Raw genomic sequence first — 23,475 nt, forward strand, 5'->3', positions numbered from 1 at the left:
AATGTAAATATATGTCATGTGTGGGCTCTTTGGAAATTTTATGAAAAATGAAATATTTCCATACATTTGTAACTTACATGTACATTTGACTTTCATGTTGTTATAAGGAAAATAAATAAATAAAACCGATTGGTATGCTGAGTTTTCGTTATATTTACATAAACATAATATGGCACAATTTCATACATTTTGCGTATATCCAAAACGCCCATAATGATTTGGATGAAATTTGGTATTAGGATGGTGTTTTGAAAAACATCATTAAAAAAAAAACTTATTTGATAACTATTTATGATAGCCTTTCCAAATGAGAACACCGGGCAAAGCTCGGTCGTCAGGGTACTAATTCCTAATACATGCACATGTATTTTACGTAAAAGAAGCAATTTGATTATGCAATTCCGGACATTTTCCCTTCGATAATAAAATGTGATTCGAACAGACAAATAATAAATTAAAATAAATTAAAAATTATTAGATTGGTATCGCTTTATATACATAGGATTGCAAAGTTCAGATGAAAATATTCAGAGTATCAAATAAATTATTTAGCTCCACAAAGTAGGTTGTTTTCAACTTAGCAAGTTAGCTGCATAAACACGGCTCAACAACCTGGCTGAGGTATTTTTCGAGAGTTTCAAAAAGTTTTCGTAGTGAAGATCAATGAAATAATAAGTATCCATTTAGCCACACAGAGTAATGCATAGGAAACATGTGAGAATATAGATTGTTCAAGGATTATTTCATTTTTTATACCATTTTGACGCATAAAACGACATCATTCAATCCACAGCAACAAGGGTAAAATGACGTTAATCCATTCAGTAATTTAAAAATAAAGTTAATTCACCACTGAATTCCTCCAAGACTATCATATTTTTTATGACAATTGCTAACAATCCAATACCCAGTGTCGTAGCAATCACAAATTGGAGCGGTACCTTTCATCTCATTTCATAGTTATTTCTGGAAACTGTTCATTTGAATCCCCATCAAATGGGGTAAAATTTTGTATACATTACGTGAGTTATACATGTTTATTCATTCGAAGAAATTAACCCTCGAGCCCGAAGGGTGAGTTAGTCAAACTTTCTTTTCATGAATAAACATTCATTTAACTACCTACCATACCTGCAAACTGTATTCTATCGAAATAATAAATACCTACGAATTTTGAAAAGACTATTTTATTATTTATTCCCCAATAGCTGAATTATTTTAAATTGAAAAATTTAGCTGAGACATAATGTCTGTTTATTCTACAAATTATTATTAATGGTTATTGTGCAAGCAAAACCATACTATGGCAAAACCCACTGAAAATTGGATCTTTCTTCAGAAATGCACAATAACCTTATTGAAAAAATAGTCAACTCTTTATGAAATCAATGAAATTCACCTTGGAAGGAACATTTCGAAATGACCATTCGCTACAGCCATTGTACAAAAATTCTGAACACAAAGCAACAGCGTTATTTATCAAGAAATCAATAACATGGACTATACACGCCACTGTCTCGGTCTTCTTTCATATTGTTAAGTCTACAATAACGTATGTTCGAGTTGATTACAGTTCTGTAGATATACGAAAATATAGAAAACTTCATTCCTATCTTCTTGTACCGGCAGAAAAGTATTAGTTCCTTAAAATAACTGCATTTTTTTTGGAGGTCGCCACTTTACAGACCATTTTTATTGCAGTATTACAACGTGAACACCAGATGACTCTCGAAATCGCTTCAAATCGCTTTAACATTAGGACTGTCTTACTATCCTTCTTTATACTATGGTTATACTGAGGGACATTATTGTTATGTTTATTATACTCACTAACTTTTTCATAAAAACCCTTGGTTGAATTGAAAAAATATAAGGTGAGGTACGTTTTATTGGAAATATATACAGAAATACAAAATATAGATACTTTTTTATTTGTTTATGATTTACATCATAGAGTAAGTTAACGCTAAAACGAATACTTAATTTAAAATAATTTTTAATATATTATTCATCTTTGGATACCTTCAATAGAAGTATCAAATATCCTACAAGGCGAAATAAAATGGATAATAAAACAAGTGAGAGAATAGCGGGCCAGAATTCCCCCTGAAAAAAATAAAATATAAATAAGTCTAATGAATATAGATATTGTCTTAAAATGATTCCAAACTCAATTATTATCGATTGTTTAGAAACTGCTTGTTCGATTGAGGTGATGTTTTACACACGTGTTTATGTAACCCACCAGAATCTTTATTTCAAATCAAAAAAGTAGTGTGGATAAATTGTGGTTAGAAAGAACAGATAAAACAGTTTGTCCCGTTACTATTTAGATGATTTTCAAGGATTAAAAATGAAATTATTGTTACTTACTAAACTGATGTTTTGCTTATGGAGTACTTCGATGCCATTTGTAATACATATGGATTGGGCAGTTGAATTCATGTGACACTCTATATGAGCGACATTAGACCATTGATTTATCATGTATGCCTGAAAGCCATACTTAAACCAAGACAACTCTGAAATCCATTTGAGATACTCTGGTATCGATCTAAAAGTGAATAAATTAAGAAAAAGTGGCAGTATTAGTTTCGCCACGTAGTTTAAAAAAAGTTTTTTTTTCTTTCGTTACCAATTTGCCTGTTGAATGTATAGAAAGAAGTATGGTCCCGGACTTATTGGTACATGTTCAGTGAAGCAAAAACATACGAATTTTCCTAATGTATAAATTTAAAAGTTTCTGGTAGTTACTAAGTACCCATTCAGGGGTTTCTCCTCATCTGCTACAACTAATATATCAATATTTATTGATCAGTAGAAACTGTTTCATTTCGTAGCGGCTAGATGACGCTTGATGAGGTTTATTGATCTTCTAAACAATTATGCCGCATCAGATTGCACAGGCCAACAAGATGAGAAAAAAAAATTGGGCCGAAAATCCACAACTTATTTCAAATGCTTTCAATGTGCTGATTGAAAAAAAACAACCAGATTATTTATATCACTTCGAGTTTTTGAAATTTATGTTAGTTTTTAGCAACAAAAATAGAGGAATAAAATATATCTTTATCGGCCAAAATAAAAATTTCCCCTCAAAATACGAATCTAATGAGCCCTGAATATACCTGGAATTATGTATATGTACTTAAATGTATATTGTGTTTATACATATAAACAAATACTTAAATCCATGTGTTTTTTCAACTGGAACTATTAATAGTAATAACGTTAAAATAAAAATGCCAAAAATATCTCAAAAAACAGATCTGATAAACAAAATCTCAAAGTTATTTCATATTCTGCAACTGAAAATTAAGCAGGAGCAGCTGAAAAATCTTGCATCAAAATGTCTGTTCACCTGATGTGTTATCATTTGAAACTCCGTATCACTGAGGATGAACAAATAAGTGCGAAACCATGTCTGTTGATTAGATTTATTGTTTTCATTTTCATTGGACATTCTTTTGAATGCTATTTCAGTTTTATAACCCCAAATGGCATTGTTGAAATGAAAGAAAGTCAACATCAGGGAATTATTATAAAATATAAATCAACTTACTTGAAATTCAAAAAAATTCCCCCAAGCATCAGTAATGGCGATACACCTATGCTAACAATGGGAGGTGCTAGCTCCAATGAAGGAGATATAGTTGATATTATAAAACCTGCAGGAATATAAAATACAATACTAAAAAATCTCTACTAATGAGTAATGATAATAATTTTATTTGGACCGCTATAACTCGGAAACCATTAGAGGTAGAAAAAATTAAGAATATTCCTCTTAATGTGAAGGAACTTTACAGTATAATTCATTTCATTCTGAAAAATCATGTGAAAGCTACAAACGAAAAAATTTTTTTTGAAAATTCTTTATCTTTTCACCTGAGCCAAAGTGTTCTATTTGATGACAACAATTTAGGGTTAAATTTAATGTGAAACTCATTCTGTAAACTAAATTCTAGACGCGAGGCGTAGCCTTAGTTTGCAGACATTGCCAAAAAGGCTTGAAAGTGTTAAATATGTACTAAATTATGGAATTGTATATTGATTCAATTCTTCGTATAGTTTTCGAAAGATGAGCGATAACTCGGATATAAAATTAAATGCTTACCAAGTCCTTGTGCACACAGGCACACTAAAATACTGATACCAACTGCAATAAGGTATCGGCCGAATTCAGGATTGAGACCAACAGCAAAATAGCACAATGTAACGCTCAAAAGAGCCAACATAATTGAAACAGGAAGAGCGCAAATTACCTTAGACAAATAGTAAACATCGGCTCTATACATGCCGTCTTTGTGCTCCTTTATGAACAAAGGAATTTCTCCGCAAAACGTCTGAAAATTTGAACGGAAAAAGTTAATGGTATGCTTATAAAATTAGTGGCATTTTGAAGCATATAAAAAAAAATTTTGAACCTATTAGCTTTTTATAGTTTAAGAAAACATTAAAATAAAAGAAACGAGGCTTCATAATTAGTTAAGTGTAGTCATAGAGGCAACATCTAACCATCAGATGATAAACAGAATAAGAATTGAAGCTAAGACACATTTTCATTTAAATACTTACATTAATAATTCCGAATACATTCTGGTAAGATATACTGACAAGCAGATAAAAAAATACACCATCTAAATTGATTACTCCATCTTGGTCCAATTTCTGTCCGAAATAGATCACTGTAATTATGAGAGTTTCAATCTGGAAAGAAATAATCGAGTTGAAATTTTAGTGGAAGTCAGTAGACATTTTTAGATAATTCAATGAGAAAATGCATACAATAACATTAAGAGGTTGGTACCAGTGTAAATCACCCAGAAAATTCAGACTTAAAAATCTTGACATACCTATTCTTCGTTTTTTTGACTTGCTAGCAACTTAATGTACTTAGATCAAACAATATTTCATATTTGTAAGCGAATTTTATGGATAAAACGATGAACAATTCTCAACTTACAGTGACCAAAATGAACCTTCTTTTTGTAGCTGCTGGATTTTTGATTACAGATAACCAACTTCTCCATAACACAGCCCAGAACTGATAAAACCATCCGACCCTGTAAGGTTTCACTTTAATCTTTTCATGGTCCCAAAGATCACTGGAATTTTTGGCCGATTTCTGAAAACAAATTCTCACGTAATGTTTCATATAAACTTCAATAATTCATCGATTGAATAACTACTATAATCTCATTTAAATTTGTTTGAAAATCAATATTTATTATAGTTAGTAATTCTTACTATGATTTCTGTAGTTCTTCTCTTTATTGCTGAACCCAAGCTTGAAGATTCGAAGGCATCGCAAACTGCCTTAATAGATCTTTTGCAAGACTCTTCACTGCCTGGGATAATTGCAAGTAACTGAATATAATGATCGGCAGGATTGAAGTTAGGTGGACAAGGAGCTGTAAGCCTGTGAATAAATGAAATAGAGTCATTTCAGAATTTGGCAAAGGTATCACCATAGGTCTCAAATGTCTGTAATTTATTGAAGCTAAATAGTGTTTAATAGACTTATTTTTTTGCTGGACTATTGATCAGGGGTTTATTTTAGTATCAGAACAGTCTTGTAGAGATATTTATCTGATGTTATACATATCGTCTTTATGTTTCCAAAAATCAAAATTATGTCCTTAGTTTTGTTATAAATTGAAAATGGGCCGATGACCAAAAGCTCCTTATACATATAAATCAAAATATTTCGAAATAATATTCTTGATCTTGATATAGAAATAAATGAAAAAATATTGCCATACTTGGTGAAAAAGTTATTTGCCTCTTTGGTCGTTCCCAAAAAAGCGGTTCTTCCTTCTGCCATCAAACATAATTTGTCGAAATGTTGGAATATTTCTGAAGATGGCTGATGAAGTGTTGTAATAACAGTCCTTCCAGTTCTGGCAATATCTCTTAGTAGTTGTACAACATTAAGAGCCATGAAAGAGTCAAGACCTGTTGTTGGTTCATCACAAAATAGAATCGATGGGTTTGTAAGGAATTCTCCGGCCAAGGCCAATCTTTTCCTTTCTCCTCCAGATATACCTTTAACTATTCCTGGTACACCGATTTGGCAGTTTTCACATTTCTTCAGAGCTAGCTGAAATATTTTTTGTATGAAATATACTTCCTCGAAACGTGAAATGACATGGATGGTGATTGTAAGAATCAATCTTTTCTTTCTTCAAATTCGGTTCATTGCGGTTTCACTATAGATTTTAAACCCACAGTCAGAAAAATAGGATTAAAAATTGTAGCTCACCTCAATCATTACTTCTTCAACTCTCTGAGTTCTTTCCTCAGCAGTGTATTGTGAATCCATTCTCACCATCGACTACAAAATGCATAGTTAGTCTTTCTAGTCAAAGTTAAATTGTAATGTAATATTTGTTTGTTTAACGGCAGGATGGTATGTTTATATCATATATCAAAAAAATTAAATCATGAATCCGAAAATCATTCAAGCTGATGACGATATCAGTCATAATATATTAAGTTAAAAATTATAGATTATTATTCTACTGCTTTTGATATTTGAGTCTCATAGTTGAATATCCAAGTTGTATACTTCCTCGTATTTTGTTCCTTAAAAATTTGCCCTCTAAAGTTTAAGGGTAATTTTTCCATTTCTGTATATTTTGGCACAAAAATTATTATATTGATAATAATAAAATATCACTGATTATTGTTATTACTTATTAATTAAATCAATTTAAAATGAGAATATTTATGTTTAATTTTGATAAAGGGGGCGTCTCAGCATGTCGCAAGAAACTGCCCCACGCGTACAAAAATTGTGTGCTGGGTATGTCTTGATTTCCATACCCCGCAAGGTGAAACACCCGCGTACTATCAAAGAGTAAGCACCCTTTTAAATTGTGCAATGATCTGGTGTCATTTACGACTCAGCGTTAAGTATAATTGAGTAGTGTATAGATTGCAGCGCCACCTATCAGAGAAAAGGGTAAACACAGATTCCCCTCTTTTAAGAAAACTTCATTCCCTTCGAATACTGCGTCTACTATTTTTGGTCACCGTTGAGGGCGCTGTGGACTGGAAATAAACATGGAGGAGAACAAGTACACTTTGTAATTTACATAATGGTAACGTTGAGTATGGGTATTATTATTTGCCCCCTAATATTTATGAGTGAGCTAATGAATTATTAAATATTTTTAGAAATCTTAGCTGTATGCTGAACTTCCATCTGATAAAGTCGAATTATATAAGATATAGGTATGTAGAATTGAAAAAAAAACCCACCTGGAACAGTAGTTGTTCTTTCACAGTTAGATATCCGATGAAGAGATCATCTTGTTGTACATAAGCTGAATGTGCAGCTAACTGGGATTGATTCACAGGTACATTGTTCAAGCAAACTAGTCCTGTAATCTCTAGATCTTTCAAATTTCTGAATGTCAGGCAATTGAGCAAAGTCGTTTTGCCTGCACCGCTGGAACCCATTATTACAAGTAGTTCTCCAGGATGTGCCACTCCACTGACTAAAATTTTCAATTATAAGATTGTCATTCCGAATGGGAAATAATTTTTTTAAGGAACTTCAGTTCAAGTGACTGTAGTCTTAAAATTTCTATTCGAAAATATCGCGAAGATAAAAATTATTAAACTCAAACTTTATGTCATTTTTTTTTTCAAATGGAAAAACCTAACTCAACTACAAAGGATATTTTTTTAGATCAAAATCTTACCATTTTTGAGTATATGTGTCTGTTGAGGTGCTTCCGTTCCTTTATTTTTCGACAATGCTCCCTTTGTTGGCTGAGCATGATTTGAGTTGCCAAAAGCATTTATGTTACACCAAGAAATTGTAAGTTGCTTATCTTGTGGAATTTCCCCTGTTGGATCTCTATTTGATTTCCATGCAGATAAAGCATAATCCGAAATTTCGTAAGCATATTCTCCACTCTGTAGGTATAATTGAATAGTATGTATTTGTTAATTTATGTGTCAGGTAAATATCTAAACAATATTCAATGGAATGAACTACGAAATTGAAATATTTCGAAAAATTCATATCTACCAATCGATCCAGAGGTTCAATATGTAAATTTGAAATTTACTCACACTGCCTGATCCTGATTTTCTGCTTTCATTATTATCGATTATTAATCTAGTTTCAGCTACAGTTGATGCCATTATTGTTCATTTGTTTGAAGACTGAAATGTATATACTTTAATGAGTATATATACAAGAAATGTTTATAATATAGCACAATATAGAATATAGTAGTTTTTGATAAGTGTTTCATATTACGTTTTACCAATTATTCAAAAACGATTAGAACATCGACATAATATAATTTAAAAAAAATAAACTGTATACATACTTTTATTTATATGGTTGAAAATATCCCATAAAAAATTTAAACATTTAATTATTGAAGAAATATATATTTTCGATAAACACACAGTTCGAGACCATCGTTGTTAGTAATAATTTAAAAAAAAATTGTATAACATATGCAAGAAAAAATATATCTGCATATTAATTATGGAAACAAAAAAAAAAGCTGTAACTCACATTTAATAGATTTTTCTTAATTTCAATCAAACTAAAGCAATGTAGAGGAAATATTTCTTTAATTTTTCATAGCTAAATACTTATATGATTCCCATCCTGATTAATCTAGAGTATAAACTGAGAAATACCATTGATGAGAGCCCATATGCTTCATATGTGTGTTCAAAATTAATATTTTACCAGATTCCAGACAAGAAATCTGATTGAAGAAATTATAAGAAAGAAGTCGTTCAATCTTGTTCACAAGGTTTCATTTTAAATTTGAATATATGGAAAAACTGAAAATATGAAATATTAGCTTTCACAAATACGGAAAGATTAAGATATTCATGTGAATATTTTCCTTGTTTGAAAAAATAAATATATTCAGAGATGAATAATCACGCAAACCCATAATACCAAATTTATAGGAATGAATCAATCAAGAAAATATCTTAAAGATTTTTTCAAAATTATAAAATTATCGTCCGTTTTCGAAAATAATAATATATGTATGTTGTAGTTTTTAATTATTCACTTTTCGATAAAAAGTGACATATATCAGGATCTAATTTAAAAAAAAAATTGATTTGAATCGAACGAAATATAGATCTGTTATGTCTGTATCGATTCCAGTTCAGATTTTTCTCAATATGCGAATTGAAATTGCATAATTCTAGAAAAACAAATGACTCACTAACCTGCTCAATAATTATAACCAGTTTTCTAAAATTGAAGGAAAATCAACCAGATGAGTCAATTTTCGAGTACAAATAAATGAGACGAGGAAAAAAGATAACACAGCAGGAAAAATATTTGTGGTTTGGTTAAATTCCATTTTTAATATTCGTTATTGTTAAAACCAATATAGATCGATAATAGTATTAGTATTACTTCGAATCAGTACAAATTCTTGAGTAGTTTATTAAACGTCCTTGTTCAGCATACGAAAGTAAATTTAAATTCCTCTTTTATGGACAAAAGTCAGTAATTCAATATCTATACATATAATAAGGCAGTATAGAAACCGTCATGTCTGTAAATTCCATGAATTCATAAAAAAATAGAGTTAAAGATGAGAGAAGAGTAATAGAACACAAAAATACATGTGTGTCTTTGTGTCTGTATGGAGAAGCTCATCTCTGAAACTACTGCACATATTTTATTCCAGTTTTCACAATTGGGCGAGGCTTTGTTCAGGCCTTACAGCACGGAAGAGTATGCCGATATAATATTCTTTTATGGTTATTGCAATAAGAAAGAATACCTACTGACAATGAGCAGACAAGAGTATTTAACTTTTTACGTTTGTTTCTAAACATACTTTTTTGTTATTTATAAATCATATCAATAAACATGAAATTTGAAACCATTTATTTCCCAAAATAATTGAAATCGAATATATTATGTTCCCATAATGTTTTTTTAATCATCTTTCATATGGCAAGTTTATCGGTGAGCTAATAAACCACCCTGTATATATAATTTTTCAAAATTTAAATAACGTGATCCAAAAAGTTCAGTATATTTCCAAATAAAATTTAGTGATAAAAATATGAATTTATTTTGAAGCAATAGAAGTAGTAGAACTTTCTTCTGTCTGATGAACTGATATTTTACATTTTTTTACAGTTTCACCTAGAGTCCTCTCAAACCTACTTTCATTTTTCAAATTTGTTTTACAATCTATGATCTGAAAGATTTGCCTTGTCATAAGTTCAAGTATGCTTTCAGAAAAGCTCTTAGTGATAATCGGGGATAAAAACCTGGTGAGATGTTATTCTATCGCAATAGTTTATTGAGCATGTTACTGCGCAACAATGAATCATTAAGCACTTATCTCGAGTAATCAATTGAAAATATTTACTGTCACAATGAATTTGTATTAGTCCTCTTAAATCTCGTCCTAAACATAGTGCAAAATGTATATCAGTTTTATTATTTTAATATTATTGAATTTTTCAAAATGTCACGGCTTAGATCGTTTGAATTTGGGTGGTTTTTGGAGGTTGAATGGAACTAACCAAGGTGAGCGTTCAAAAATAATTTTGATAATTGTTTACAATTATATTGTTCTTGCATATGGGCTTATCATCTATGTTTATTGATGAAAAGTTGTCATTCCATAGAAAGCTATACATGATGGAATTACAATCTTCATTCCATGAAATATTAATAGTAAATTTTAAAATATTATAAAAAAATTACCTCCAGAATATAATCTGCCTATTATCGTCAAAACTATATGAATTTATTTGCAGAACATAAGATACTCAATGCAACAGTACCAGGAGGGATATTTAGCGATTTATTATTGAATAAAATCATTGAGGATCCACTTTATGATGAGAATGATCAGAAATACAAATGGGTTGGAGAATCAGATTGGATATATTATAGAAATTTTACAGGTATACTTATAGTTTATAAACAACAAGATGGCATACAATTTTTTCAAAATACCTCTTTCTTGTGAAAAAATTCTGTGGTACTCGTATGAGTATTTAATCAATAAGGATCAATTTCAATTTTAGAAGTTGACAATTTTGCTATCTATATCACAGATCAGGAATTTTTGATTTCAGGTTTGTGTTCAGAAGACATAAATGAATAGATATATTGCAAGATATATAAGCAAAAGTCAACATGAGAAATTACATGAATACGAACAAGTGCTCAAAAGTTCCTGACATATTTGTTATTTTCTTATTTTTAAGATTGCTTTAGTTTTCACATTTCTTGTGTGTAATTCGATATAAGACTCATTTTTAATCTGTGACTTATCATTTTTCTTTTTGCAGTCCCAGAAAGTATGCTTGGTTACAATAATATAAATATTATATTTGAAGGACTTGATACAATAGCTTCAATATATTTGAATGGGATACATATAGGAAATACCAGCAATATGTTTGTGAAATACATTTTTGATGTAAAGCATGTACTTTCGGTAAGATTTTTTTATCTTATTAGTAAAAGTTAATCTTAACTTGATCATCGATCTCAAATTGAATATCTTTCAGGAGTTGATATTCAGTTCGTGAAAATAAATGAGTTGAAAATTAATAAAGTGAGAAAAATTTTATTTATCTATCAATGAGAAAATTTTCAGAATGTCCGTAATTTTCGAGTTTTGAACCGGATATCGTCAATAAACTATAAGGTTCGACTCACTGATGACAAATCAGTTCTTCAATTCAGTTCTGTTCGTCTGGCTGTCGTTCAAGCCTTGTGCAAAATTTCATGTTGATGATGCATAACCAGAACCATAAAATATTCAAGAAGAATATCGAAAAATTGTCAGTCAATATTTTCGTGTCGACGAATTCAATGAATTAAAGATTTAAGGAGTTGATAACATTTTCAAGTTCCGTGCATAATTTTAATAATCATCAGAACCATTGAATATTCAAGAAAAATATAGGATAAGGACCGTTTTGAGAAATATTTAATTTATTTAATATTATCTTTAAATTATCTTTAATATTATCGAGACACCAATATTTGGCTTACAGTATTCAAGAGTTTTCATTCGATGTCCTTTCTTGAAGCAAGCCAACATATGAAATGTTTCCTTTGGAACTAGTCTGGTGTCTCGATAACATTGAAGTCATTTTTCTTTAAAACTGTCTGTATCTCGGAAGGCATTCTAGATAGAAAAAAATGTTACGTGAAAAAACTTATTTCTACTAGAACTATCTCTTCATAAAGTTATAGACTTTCGAATCATCCCGTAAAGGTGGTTAACGATTTCAATCTTCTTGTCTTAATAGCGTCTTCAATACCATTGAAGCAGACTATCAAAAAAAAGGAAATAATTAACGTGAAGTCAAGAGCTTTTGAGCGCTCGTTATTCATGCGTAAATTAGGCCCTTGGAGACCAAATAACTTCATATAGGTATATGTATATGTGGTATAAATGAACGAATGCTCAAAAGGTCCTCACTTACGCTAGTGTTTTGTAAATTTTTTTCCTTAGAACTTTGTACTTAGGTATTTTGACCTTAATTAGTTTTTAGTTGGGAACTAACCAAATAGAAATCTTGTTCACCTCACCGGTACAAATGGGAAAAACATTGGCAAATGATAGCCTTTATCCAATACCACCACAATGCCCACCAAATGACTATAGGGGCGAATGTCATGTGAATCAATTGAGAAAAATGCAAGCTTCTTTCTCCTGGGACTGGGGACCAGCAATAGCTTCAATGGGAATCTGGTAAGTTTTAGGTTAATTAGTGCCAATTGAAAAGTCCCCGGTCTGACGCACAGATGAAGTTGATCGAGATAGCAGACATTGTGAAGATATCATCTGAACATGTACATCATATCTGAGATCATATCATTCACGAATATTTGTATATGAGAAAACTATGTGCAAAATGCAATTGAACAAAAGCAACAACGTGTTAATGATTCTTATCAGTGTTTGAAGCTGTTTAAGTGCAATAAACTTGAATTTTGCGTCGATATGAGACAATGTATGAAACATGGCTCCATCATTTCACTCCGGATTGCAATCGACAGTCAGCTGAGTGGACTGCACACGATGAACCGAATACAAAGCGAGGAAAAACACAACAGTCAGCTGGCAGTATTCTAGGATGCGCAATGTATAATATTCATTGATTACCCCCATTTACAGAAAAAAAAGTGCTGTTTCATCGAGACAATGCGCCGTGTCACAAATCAATAAAAACAATGGCAAAACTACATGAATTGGGCTTCGAATTGCTTCTGCAACCACCGTATTCGCCAGATCTGGCCCCCAGCGACTTTTTCCTGTTCTCAGATCTCAGAAAAATGCTCGTTGGAAAGAAATTCAGCACCAATGAAGAAGTAATCGCCGAAACTGAGGCCTTCTTTGAAGCAAAATACAAATCGTACTACAAAAATGGTATTGAAAAATTGAAAGATCGCTGTATCGCCCTCGAAGACAACTATGTTGAATAATAAAATCGAATTTTGCCAAAAAAATGTGTTTTACTATGGTGGACCGGATATTTTTCAATTGGCCTGTTACAGGATGTTTCACATAAAACAGTCAAGTCGAATATTCCCGTAAGATTGAGTGTATACAGAAAACGCTGAAAAAATTGTTACTAGAGGGTGACATCCTGTGATTGCAGATTTGTGTATACGATTATGCCCTTAAGCTAGGTAGCAACCCCCTTAAGAATTTACGTATCAAAGTGACAAATCACTTTTATAACTTATATACTTCAAACAGAATGTTTAACTTCGAAATTTGTTTTGTTCAGAAAATATTTGTTGAACCTTTTTCAGGAGAGATGTATATCTCGAAGGCTCCAATTCCTCTGTTATCAGATACGTTGTGGTAGAGCTGATAGAAGATTCTGCAAACGATATGTGGAATGTGAAAAGTAAAACATATCTGTCAAAAACTCGAGGAGCAAAAGCAGATGATACCAAGATTATTTATAGAATTGAAGCTGATTTCCACACTAATCTGATATTCGTTGAGGATGTAAATGGTACAATTTTCGACTTGGACGAGCCTGTTATTGAAAACACACTTCAGGTTCCGAAGGTAAGCTGTGCAATGCATACTTCATATAAATTGATGGTTTCGTGTTTCATGAAAAAGCAATATAATATGAGAGGTATCGGTGTCCCTTCTTTGAAAATATTACTGAAATATTCAAGAATATACGAAAATAAAAGAACTGAACTAGAAAACATAAATGTAAACTTTGCTGTGCTGAAATATCACAACAATCACTACAAATATTTGAGTAGTGGCTCGAAAATATGAGAATATTTATTTTCAGAATGTAGTAAAAAGATGGTGGCCCAATGGTTACGGAGAACAAAACATGTACAATTTCAACGTTTCCATTATTTCTCTAGGAGGGAACGATACCTTCATACAAAGAATAGGATTTAGGACAGTCGAGCTTGTACAAGAAGAAATAAAAGGAAGCAAACAAGGTAAAAATTGCCTCACCAATAAATGAAATAAAAAAAAGGCAGTCTCCTCATGTGGGAGTTCGGTTTCATCTCTTGAAAATTGACAAGCGGAGTGCCACAGGGTTCTGCCCTCGGCACGATTCTATTTATTCTGCAAATTTTGGATTTATTGAACCACATTTCATCATTATCTTCTTTTTTTGCGGAAGATGGTAATATTTATAACTTTCCACTCAAAAACGAAAACATTGCTGATGTTCCTTCTGACTATTTCCACTCAACATTAAGAATGTAGTGGCTTACCATTAAGAATGTATTGCTTACCATTCAGAATATTGGCTCAAAGGTCTCTCAGCTCAGCTCATTTATCTGTTCCAGAATTCATTCATTCAATTGCTTATTGATGTTCTTCGTATTTTTTTAAAAACTTGTGCAATTGTTTTATATTCCCAATTCATGGTAGTAGAAAACGCAAAACGAATTGAACCATATTCACTGTGAACTGAAGAGTGAAGAGACTCCATTATATATTCCAGAAAAATGGGGAAACACCTTTTATTTCAAGGTGAATGGAATTCCTATCTTCGCCAAAGGTTCTAACTATATTCCATCCAGCATCCTTCCTGAAAAAGGGCAGGATAAGAAGCTCATAGACTCAATTTTACAAACGGCACGAGATTGCAACATGAACATGCTCAGAGTTTGGGGAGGTGGAATCTATGAATCGGATTATTTTTATCAAAGGACTGATGAATTAGGGATAATGGTATGGCAGGATTTCATGTTTGCTTGTGCTCTTTATCCCACAAGGAAGGAGTTTCTGGAGTGAGTTTTTTCTACATATTATTTTACTGACTATTACAGTTGTGATTTAAGACGAACATTGTTTAGTATTTTCTTATAAATGATAATTACCTTCAATGTGGACTGAACTAGTCAAGGGCCAACAATTCCCAAAAAAATTTTCAAGAAATCTAAAATCTGGAAGCGTTCAAATTTTTTTTAACTTGAAATTTTAATAAATTGCTACGTTTTATCGTGAAACTAATAGAAGACTGACTTCCAGAAGGAGCTGTTTAAATTTTATTTATTTTTTTTGGTAAAACAGATAGTAGCAAGGAGTAAATTATTGAATTTTCAGAAAAAAATCGTAAAGGTTCTTTCATGTAAACAATTTCTTTACTCAAATATTGTAGTAAATTTTGCAAGTTTTTTAAATTTTACAACAAACCAGCTGTTCGAGGAGATCCAAAGTCGATGTTTAGTTGTTATTAAAATGCCTAGAGCACGTTTACGCGGAATTTATGCCAGATAAGTGAATTTGAAAGAGGTCAATTTGCGACAACTCAATATTTGGCTAATGTAACTGTCCGAACGGTTTACAGCCGGATAGAGTCTTTTGGACAGCAGCATTATCGACCCCATCTTGTGTTATCTCTGAAGGTTGAGCATCGCCGGCAACGATTACAGTGGTGCAGAGAACGTCAACATTGGAATGTGAAACGGTATCAGGTCGTCTTTTCTGATGAATTTCGATTCTTCTTGGGTGCACATGATGGCCGAAGAAGGATTAGACGACGTCGGGGAGAAAGACGTGAACCTCAGTTTGATGAGAGACATGTACACCGGACACAGTAACTTTAAAAGACACGTTGGCGTTTACTTATTGTTATTTTGTCATTGTGCAAAGAAAGACATATATACCGGGGGTGTCCCAAATTCGATGCTCACTGAGGGCATCTCAAGAACTTTAAGACTAAATTTTTCGAGAATCCTCGATTATTTTTTCAGAAATAATAAGATATCAAATTATAAAATAAAACATTCATATTACAGGAACGTGAGAAGCGAAGTGAACCATCAAGTGAAACGAATAGCTAGCCATCCCTCAATTATTTTATGGGCCGGAAACAATGAGAACGAAGCTGCTATCACCGGAAATTGGTAACTAAGTGACAATTCCTTCAAAGCAATATCTATATAGTAAATTCGCAGGTATAGAAGTAACGGAAAACAAATATACAACGATGACTACAAGAAACTGTATAAGCAAACAATCCGAACAGAATTCCAAAAATTATTGGAAGGAGGAATATTCTTGTTGTCAAGTCCAAGCAATGGGATTAAGACAGATGAAGATGGCGGAATATCTAAAAATCCTTACGACCTACGATACGGAGATGGTAAGTATTATATTCTTCATATCAGTGTATGCGACAATAATGATAATACGGCTTCTCTATCTGCAGTCCATTGAAAATTCCTATAACAAATAAATTAACTTTTTGATTTTCAAAAATGTGTAAACTGATATATAAATTTCTTATCAAACTATAAAATCATCAAAAGTTTCAGTGTCACTCAGCAAAGCAACCAAGTGAACTATTTATTATAATCTGTGAACTTCAGATAATTAAAATATACACCAATGGTCACCAAGGTCTCCGGATTTAATACCGTTAGGAAACAATGACCAAAATCAACTAAATTGTGCATGCTGATCATCGAATGAGCATCCGTATGCACAATTTAGTTGACTTTGGTCACTGTTTCCGGAGTTGAAACAGTAACCAAAATCCTGTTCCCGGAGTTGAAACAGTGACAGGGCGACCTGGACGTTTGTCATATTCAGTGCCCTCTCGGCCCTCACCATAGAACAAGTATGTATAGAATGGAAACTCTCATGATAAAATTAACACTGCTTTCAGCGACCTCTTGCGGTTGTTTGTGAAATTATAAAATGAGCGCGCGAAAATTTGAAATGCTTCGTATTGAAAATATTTCAATTCAATTCAAGATTTTGAATGTGAAAATAAACAACGTACGAAAATAAGGTAATAAGCATTTCTTTTTGAATGAGCTATATTACCATTATATTCCTGTACGAGTTCTTTCACATCCAATATATTTGACAAGAATAGAGGCTTAAGTTCAGAGAAAACACAAATTCATATAAAAAAATCATCTATTTAAAATTTTACATTTTTTTAAATATTTCTAGTATGCCAAATTTTTAATGTGTCCTTCACAATTGCATAGTCAGGCTATCAAACAGCTTATCCATAAAAATGATCAGCTCTGCAGTGCCCACAGCCTCTAGTGTCAATTAATTGTTGTCCTCGATATCTGTAGGAAGCAAAACATTCATAAGTACTTATATTTTCATCAAATTGATTGCAATAAATAGTTCTTAATTGACTCAATCAGAATTGAAAACTTTAATATACCATTTGTTTAAAATGTTGGAACTCACAACTACTTCCAAAAGTGTGCCCGATTAAAAGCTGTTGGAGAAACATAATTCATCAGTCTACTGAAATTTGCTGATGAATTAAGTTTCTCTACATTTTTTAGCCGCTCTTTGTATGATGAAACTTTTTTTGGATAATTCTCAGTTTTCTACTCTGATCAATCAGACATTTTGATAGATAACGTTCATTTTCAGTTAACCTTTTTCTATATATTATTGAAGTTTTCTGAGGGTGCTTAAAATTCTTCAAAGTCTCTGTTGATACTTCCCTCTCAACATCACTTTGGAGATGTATTTCTTCAGTGTCATGAACTTCTCCATCTTCCCCTTGATTTGAAGATCCTGTGAAATATAAATAGAAAAGTAAATAATAATTTTCTTGCCAATCATATATATTTATATATACATATGCAAAACTACTATTGAGGGTAAGTTTTTAAACAAAGATAATATTTATGGACAGCCGAAACATTCGTCTACGGTTAGCACTTCTCCTTGAGGACTATACTTAATCGCTTATCGTTTAACTTTTACACAGAAGAAAATATAACAAAATTTAACTCACCAGGAAGAAATAATTCAGGGATAGCAGTTGCCAAATTCCTTTAAGGTTTATCTAATTTCACTTCTTACAAATTTGTTGAGGAGTTTTAGAGTTGAGCAATGGATAACTAACTTTTTCGAGCCAAAGTTTGAAAATTGTTGGCTGCTTCTCTTCATTCGAAAACGATGACGTTTACTATACATATCTCCACAGTTAGGAACACAATATTTGTTGGATTTCAAAGTTGACTACGACATAATAAATCTCTTACCAAAAATAAGGTTCGACGGATCAACTGAAAATTTTAGAGGTTAAGTAAATATTTCTCGAGGTAAACAGAAAATCAGCGATGCGAGCGGTCTCTGGAAGGTGTTGGTGGAACTAAATTACTGTTTCAGAGTTTAGTACCTCAGTTTCTCCTCTATATATACTTACTCTATGGCCCTCACTGAAGCGCTTACACCACTCAAAAACACGCGCACGAGATAGAGAATTGTCCACATAGGCCTCTTGCAACAAATTGATAGCACTCAGTCGGAGTTTTTTCAATTTAACGAGAAATTTGAGATTGATACGTTGCTCCTGTTTTTCGTCACACATGGTTTTCGGCAGGAGTAAAAAACACTTTCATTTCAAACCGCTACTGCACAAATACAATAATAGTGACGAGAACGTGTTTTGGTACATGCATAGACAAGATATCTAGATACCCAAAGCATTCCTCTTTTTTTTTCCGACCCATCTACGGCGCCCTCTAGACGCGCAGTCTCGTTATTTAATAGCCAGACCTCGTACATCTAGTTATTAAATAATTTTTCCAGATCACACTTATATCTATGCATTAGATGGTTTCAACCCGAATATTTATCCCATTCCAAGATTTTCATCTGAGTATGGATTTCAGTCCTATCCGGCGTACTCTTCTCTCAAGAAATCCACCAGCAATGAATCCAATCTGGTAATAGGAAGTGGTTTCTTGGAAGGCAGACAACACCACCCTTTGGGCGATTTAGAAATGACGCTCCTCATCAGTTATCAATTCCAATTGCCGCCAAGAAATAGCGCCAATTATACGAGAGTTTTCATTTACTACAGCCAAGTCTACCAAGCGGCTGCTATAAAAACTGAGACAGAACATTATAGAAAATATAGGTAAGTTGAAATAATTAGATAACATGCCAATCACGGATCTGACGAACTGATGGCACTGACTAACGAAATCACAGGCTTCAACGAGACATATTGGTGTACAACTTTGCTTCCGCCATTTTCCTATTAATGGATGTAGCGGTAAGTGGTACTCGAAATAAATAGGTCGGAGGTATTTGTAAACATAATGGCATCGAAATATTAGTCGATTTGTGTCTGCATCATAAAGTTATTCTCGATTGAACATGTCAGCTTACGAGCCAAATTCTCGTCATTTGCGGGAGGTTTTAATTTTCTGCTTCAATATTAAAAAATCTGGGGCTGAGGCTCATCGAATGCTCTCAAATACCTATGATAGGGCCGCTTTCAGTAAAAGAACGTGTCGAGAGTGTTTTCAACGCTTCAAGAAGATTTTGGCGTCGAAGACCAGCATGAGGTTGAAGAGAAAACGGTTCCGAAGATGCAGAATTGGAGTCATTCATTGATCAAGACTCGTATCAAATGCAACAAAAATTGGCAGGATCATTGTGAGTTACGCAACAAGCCATTTCAAAATGCCTGAAAGCCATGGGAATGATGCAGAAACAAGGAAATTGGGTGCCGTAGGAGTTAAAGCCGAGAGATGTTGAACAGAGTTTGTTTGTTGTGAACAGCTGCTTGCCAGGCAAAGACGGAAGGGATGCTCGATCCCATGTTGCGAAAGTGGTGAAGACATATTTGGAAACGTTGAAATGGGAAGTCCTACCCCACACGCCGTATTTTCCAGTCGTTGCTCCCTCGGACTATCCCTTGTTCCGATCAATAGCATACGGCCTGGCTGATTAGCACTTCTGGACTTAACAAAAAGTAAAAAAAAATTGGATAGATGAACAGTTTTTTCAACTCGGGATTCGTACGCTGCCCGAAAGATGTGAGAAAGTAGTGGTCAGAATCATAAATGTATAACCAGCTTTTTACAATAGAGCCTCAAATTTCGGAAAAAATGGCGGAAGCAAAGTTGTATATCTATGTATTAAAATAATAAACAGTGCGTTGTTTCAAATGGAATGACCTGTATATCGTATTGAAAGAAAATCAAATTTCCTTTCAGTCGATATAACATGTTTCTATACCTAAATTATAAGCTTTATTAACTAAAAGCAAGTTTTCATCCCAATTGCAATATTACTCCAAGCTTGCTGAAAAATTTCGTGTTGGTAGCGCCATCAGAACCCAGCAGAATAACGAAACAAATGAGAAAAGAACTGACGTTAAATTTGCAGCTTTTGACCCTCTTTCATTAATGCGTCACTGCACCCTTTGAGACCACATACACCTATATACAGTTTTATCGTTTACAAAGGCGCAACTGGCGCATGAATGAACGATTACTCAAAAGCTTCAGACTTCGCGTCAGTATTTTTTGCAGACATCTTTTAATTAACGAAATAATACTATTTTTTCAGGAGTATCCTTAATTTAGACGGTACCGGTTTGACCATGGGGGCCCTCTACTGGCAGCTGAATGATGTATGGCTAGCTCCCACTTGGTCTGGAATGGATGTTTCTGGAAAATGGAAAATTCTTCAGTATTTGATTCGGGATGCATTCGCCCCTTTGATAACTGTCGGACAGTTGACTCCTTATGGAAGTTTAGATATAACAATTGTATCTGACAAAACCGTATTAACTGATGCTACGTTATCTGTTGAAGTGTTCAAATGGGATTCCTTCACACCTATTGCAAAAATCGAGAAAAACGTTTCAATGGTAACATATTTTTCTGAATAGGATATTCGACTGTAGAAAACATTATGTTATATCATATTATTGTAGAGGGTTTTCTAATAATCTGCTTCAGTTTCGAGAACTATGGCTGCAAAATTTACCAATTTTTGTAGTGAATCAATTTCACTGCTTTTTGAAACGTGTATCGTTCCAGTTTTAATAATGGCATAGTTTTACTTGTCAACTGTCAAAAGATGACAGCTGCCCAAATGGCGCAATTCAAAATGATACCTCTTATTGGAAAACCCCTGCCTTCTATGCTCTAAGTGTCAGTGTAATTAGTGTGAATCTTAATTGATTCTTTCCATTAAAGTAATATATGCGAAACATGTGTTAACGATATTTGTCTTTATTCTAGGAGACAACTTCATCGAAAACGGTCATGTCGATGCAAACTAGCGAATATCTGACCGAATTGGGTTGTGGCCAATTGTCCAATGCAGCCAATAATTGTTTCTTTACTCTGAATCTCCTCAATGGAACTACGAAGCTAGCACCAGAAAATTTCGTTTTTCCAAAACCCTTGCATGATTCGAATTTGCAAACGCCAAAAATAGAGGTGGGTATTTCTCATAAGTCTATGAGAAATTGGGATAATGAAGTCTCATTATCCCAATTCATACGTCTATGGTAATGCTCTTTGCTAATAGTACTAATGAAAATAAAATAGTAATTTACGTAACAAGTCCGGAAAATAGGGTTTTTTTGGACGAATAGACAATAGAAGTCTGTGAGTCCAAAAAAACCATTTTCGGGCGTGTTGCGTACAATATTTTTTCGGCAACCATGTAAAATAACACTATCGCTGCTGCTTTCCATATTTTATTGCGATTACGATCAAAAAACATGCAAATTTTTGACAACTAATTTCATATGAACTGTCAGCCGTTATCTCGGTTGCTATGGATTCTATGATTCTTTTCCGGCCTAGTCCGGGAAGTACGTACTTTCCGGACTAGGCCGGGAAATGCTACTTTCTCAAAGAAAAAGCGTCCGGGAAGTGAGCACTTCCCGGACGGTTGCCGAAAAAGAAATTTTCTACAAGAGTTCTACCATAGTATAAGGAAAGGATAGTAAGCCAGTGTAGTGCTTTTTTCGATTTTGTTGATGTTGAGCGCCATCTAGTTGTACTCACGTTTCACTCGAATTTTACTGTCAAAAATTGGTCCGTAAAGTGGAGCCCTCTGAAAAAATCTGCGTTATTTTGAAGAACTAAAATATTTGAAATAGAGTGGTCAGAAGATTTCTATATTTTGATATTTTTTCTGCTCTGTATGTAAATTTGATGTAAGCGACAATGGAAACGATCAGGAAATCAATTGAATTACCAGCAAGCTCCTTATAATTCAAAAAATTTTTCAAAAGTCGCCAGTTTTATCTTAAACTTTTCAAAACTACACGATGAATGGTCCAATCGATAGAGCACTTCGTTCAGCGAATGGTTGTGACATGGATCTATTCTCTACAACAATTTTTTCACTAAAACGATACTTCGAGTCCCAAGGCTTGATCGGTAGATGAAAATTCGAAGCTTGTAAAAAGTCATGTTTCTTTTTATTGGTTTTTTAATATTATGTAAAATGGCTTGTCCGTATAAATAAATAAATAAATAAATAAAAAAGTGAGTGAACACACCAGTATTTCTAGATATCTTAAGGAAGGCTTTTCGAAACATTATTTGACTGAATATTATTCATGTCATATTTCATTTGTAACTTATATTGTGTCAGCTCCCATTCTTTTATTAACTAGGTACTATTTATAACTATATGCTGTAAAAATTTCCTTTTGGAAAAATTTAAGATTAAATGAAATTACTTATATTTTACAGATCACATCAGTAACAACTATAAGTTCAGATAAGGAACGGAGATTCAAAATCGTTCTGAAGACTTCTCAAATAGCACTTTTCATCTGGTTGGAGTGTGGAGAAGTAACTGGAAAGTTTTCCGAGAATGGATTCCATCAAATCACCTCAACAAAAACTATTTATTTCGAAACGGATGGAGATATAAGCTCTGAGGAATTGAGGAAAACGATTGCAATCTCTAATATTCTCTCAGTCAGTGAAATGTATTAGTTCATCTGGAAAATAAATCATTTAATATAAAAAACCCAAATTTTACACAATGGTTTATAATTTCTTTTTATCTGGAAGAATATTCCAAATCCAAAGATTTTTCAATGAAAAGCGACTTTCGTTCGAAAGTTATTGTATAAAATCGAAATTGAGGACGGATTTGTCATGAAAAAGTCATAAAGAGCACATAGTGCTGCAACCGTTGCCATGGTGGTCTTTTGGCTGATATT

General features: G+C 32.9%; 2 protein-coding genes, 1 long non-coding RNA gene and 1 other non-coding gene across 6 annotated transcripts; 1 reads left to right on the forward strand and 3 right to left on the reverse strand.

The window, feature by feature from the left end:
• Positions 1–1,908: 1,908 nt before the first annotated feature.
• Positions 1,909–9,244, reverse strand: LOC123676331 (protein white-like). 2 transcript variants are annotated; one of them, XM_045612181.1, is made up of 13 exons: positions 9,226–9,244; positions 8,089–8,181; positions 7,713–7,929; positions 7,267–7,505; positions 6,266–6,337; positions 5,766–6,103; positions 5,251–5,422; positions 4,967–5,128; positions 4,579–4,710; positions 4,118–4,346; positions 3,563–3,668; positions 2,374–2,554; positions 1,909–2,106 (listed from the first exon to the last, which is right to left on the reverse strand). In XM_045612181.1, the coding sequence occupies exons 2-13, from the start codon at positions 8,158–8,160 to the stop codon at positions 2,005–2,007; spliced, it is 2,022 nt and encodes a 673-aa protein (XP_045468137.1). In that variant the 5' UTR covers positions 8,161–8,181; positions 9,226–9,244; the 3' UTR covers positions 1,909–2,004. The 2 variants fall into 2 exon arrangements, with proteins under 2 accessions (XP_045468137.1, XP_045468135.1); XM_045612179.1 differs by lacking the exon at positions 9,226–9,244 and adding an exon at positions 8,546–8,706.
• On the reverse strand, positions 6,751–6,877 carry LOC123677222. Its single transcript, XR_006747090.1, has one exon. It is a non-coding gene; the product is annotated as a U11 spliceosomal RNA (small nuclear RNA).
• Positions 9,245–10,355: 1,111 nt separating the features above from the next.
• On the forward strand, positions 10,356–23,285 carry LOC123676168 (beta-mannosidase). Of its 2 annotated transcripts, XM_045611899.1 has the most exons (13): positions 10,356–10,552; positions 10,786–10,935; positions 11,326–11,474; positions 12,544–12,743; positions 13,811–14,075; positions 14,317–14,476; positions 14,992–15,280; positions 16,292–16,399; positions 16,451–16,638; positions 19,071–19,401; positions 20,844–21,147; positions 21,524–21,724; positions 22,997–23,285. In XM_045611899.1, the coding sequence occupies exons 1-13, from the start codon at positions 10,447–10,449 to the stop codon at positions 23,243–23,245; spliced, it is 2,700 nt and encodes an 899-aa protein (XP_045467855.1). In that variant the 5' UTR covers positions 10,356–10,446; the 3' UTR covers positions 23,246–23,285. The 2 variants fall into 2 exon arrangements, with proteins under 2 accessions (XP_045467855.1, XP_045467856.1); XM_045611900.1 differs by lacking the exons at positions 10,356–10,552; positions 10,786–10,935 and having other exon boundaries at positions 11,336–11,474; positions 12,537–12,743.
• LOC123676173 lies at positions 17,403–18,697 on the reverse strand. The gene is made up of 3 exons (XR_006746861.1): positions 18,271–18,697; positions 17,906–18,047; positions 17,403–17,581 (listed from the first exon to the last, which is right to left on the reverse strand). It is a non-coding gene; the product is annotated as an uncharacterized LOC123676173 (long non-coding RNA).
• Positions 23,286–23,475: the final 190 nt, after the last annotated feature.

This window comes from Harmonia axyridis, chromosome 3 (assembly GCF_914767665.1).
Source record: "Harmonia axyridis chromosome 3, icHarAxyr1.1, whole genome shotgun sequence".
Lineage (NCBI taxonomy): Eukaryota > Metazoa > Arthropoda > Insecta > Coleoptera > Coccinellidae > Harmonia > Harmonia axyridis.

Coding starts and splice junctions, on each gene's coding strand:
- LOC123676168 (XM_045611899.1), top strand. CDS start 10,447: ATGTATATCAGTTTTATTATTTTAATATTATTGAATTTTTCAAAATGT. Junction 10,936..11,325: donor ATATTATAGAAATTTTACAG/GTATACTTATAG, acceptor TTCTTTTTGCAG/TCCCAGAAAGTATGCTTGGT. Junction 21,148..21,523: donor TCGAGAAAAACGTTTCAATG/GTAACATATTTT, acceptor TCTTTATTCTAG/GAGACAACTTCATCGAAAAC.
- LOC123676331 (XM_045612181.1), bottom strand. CDS start 8,160: ATGGCATCAACTGTAGCTGAAACTAGATTAATAATCGATAATAATGAA. Junction 4,711..4,966: donor GAAGGTTCATTTTGGTCACT/GTAAGTTGAGAA, acceptor ATTTCTTTCCAG/ATTGAAACTCTCATAATTAC. Junction 4,347..4,578: donor ATGTATTCGGAATTATTAAT/GTAAGTATTTAA, acceptor TCAAATTTTCAG/ACGTTTTGCGGAGAAATTCC.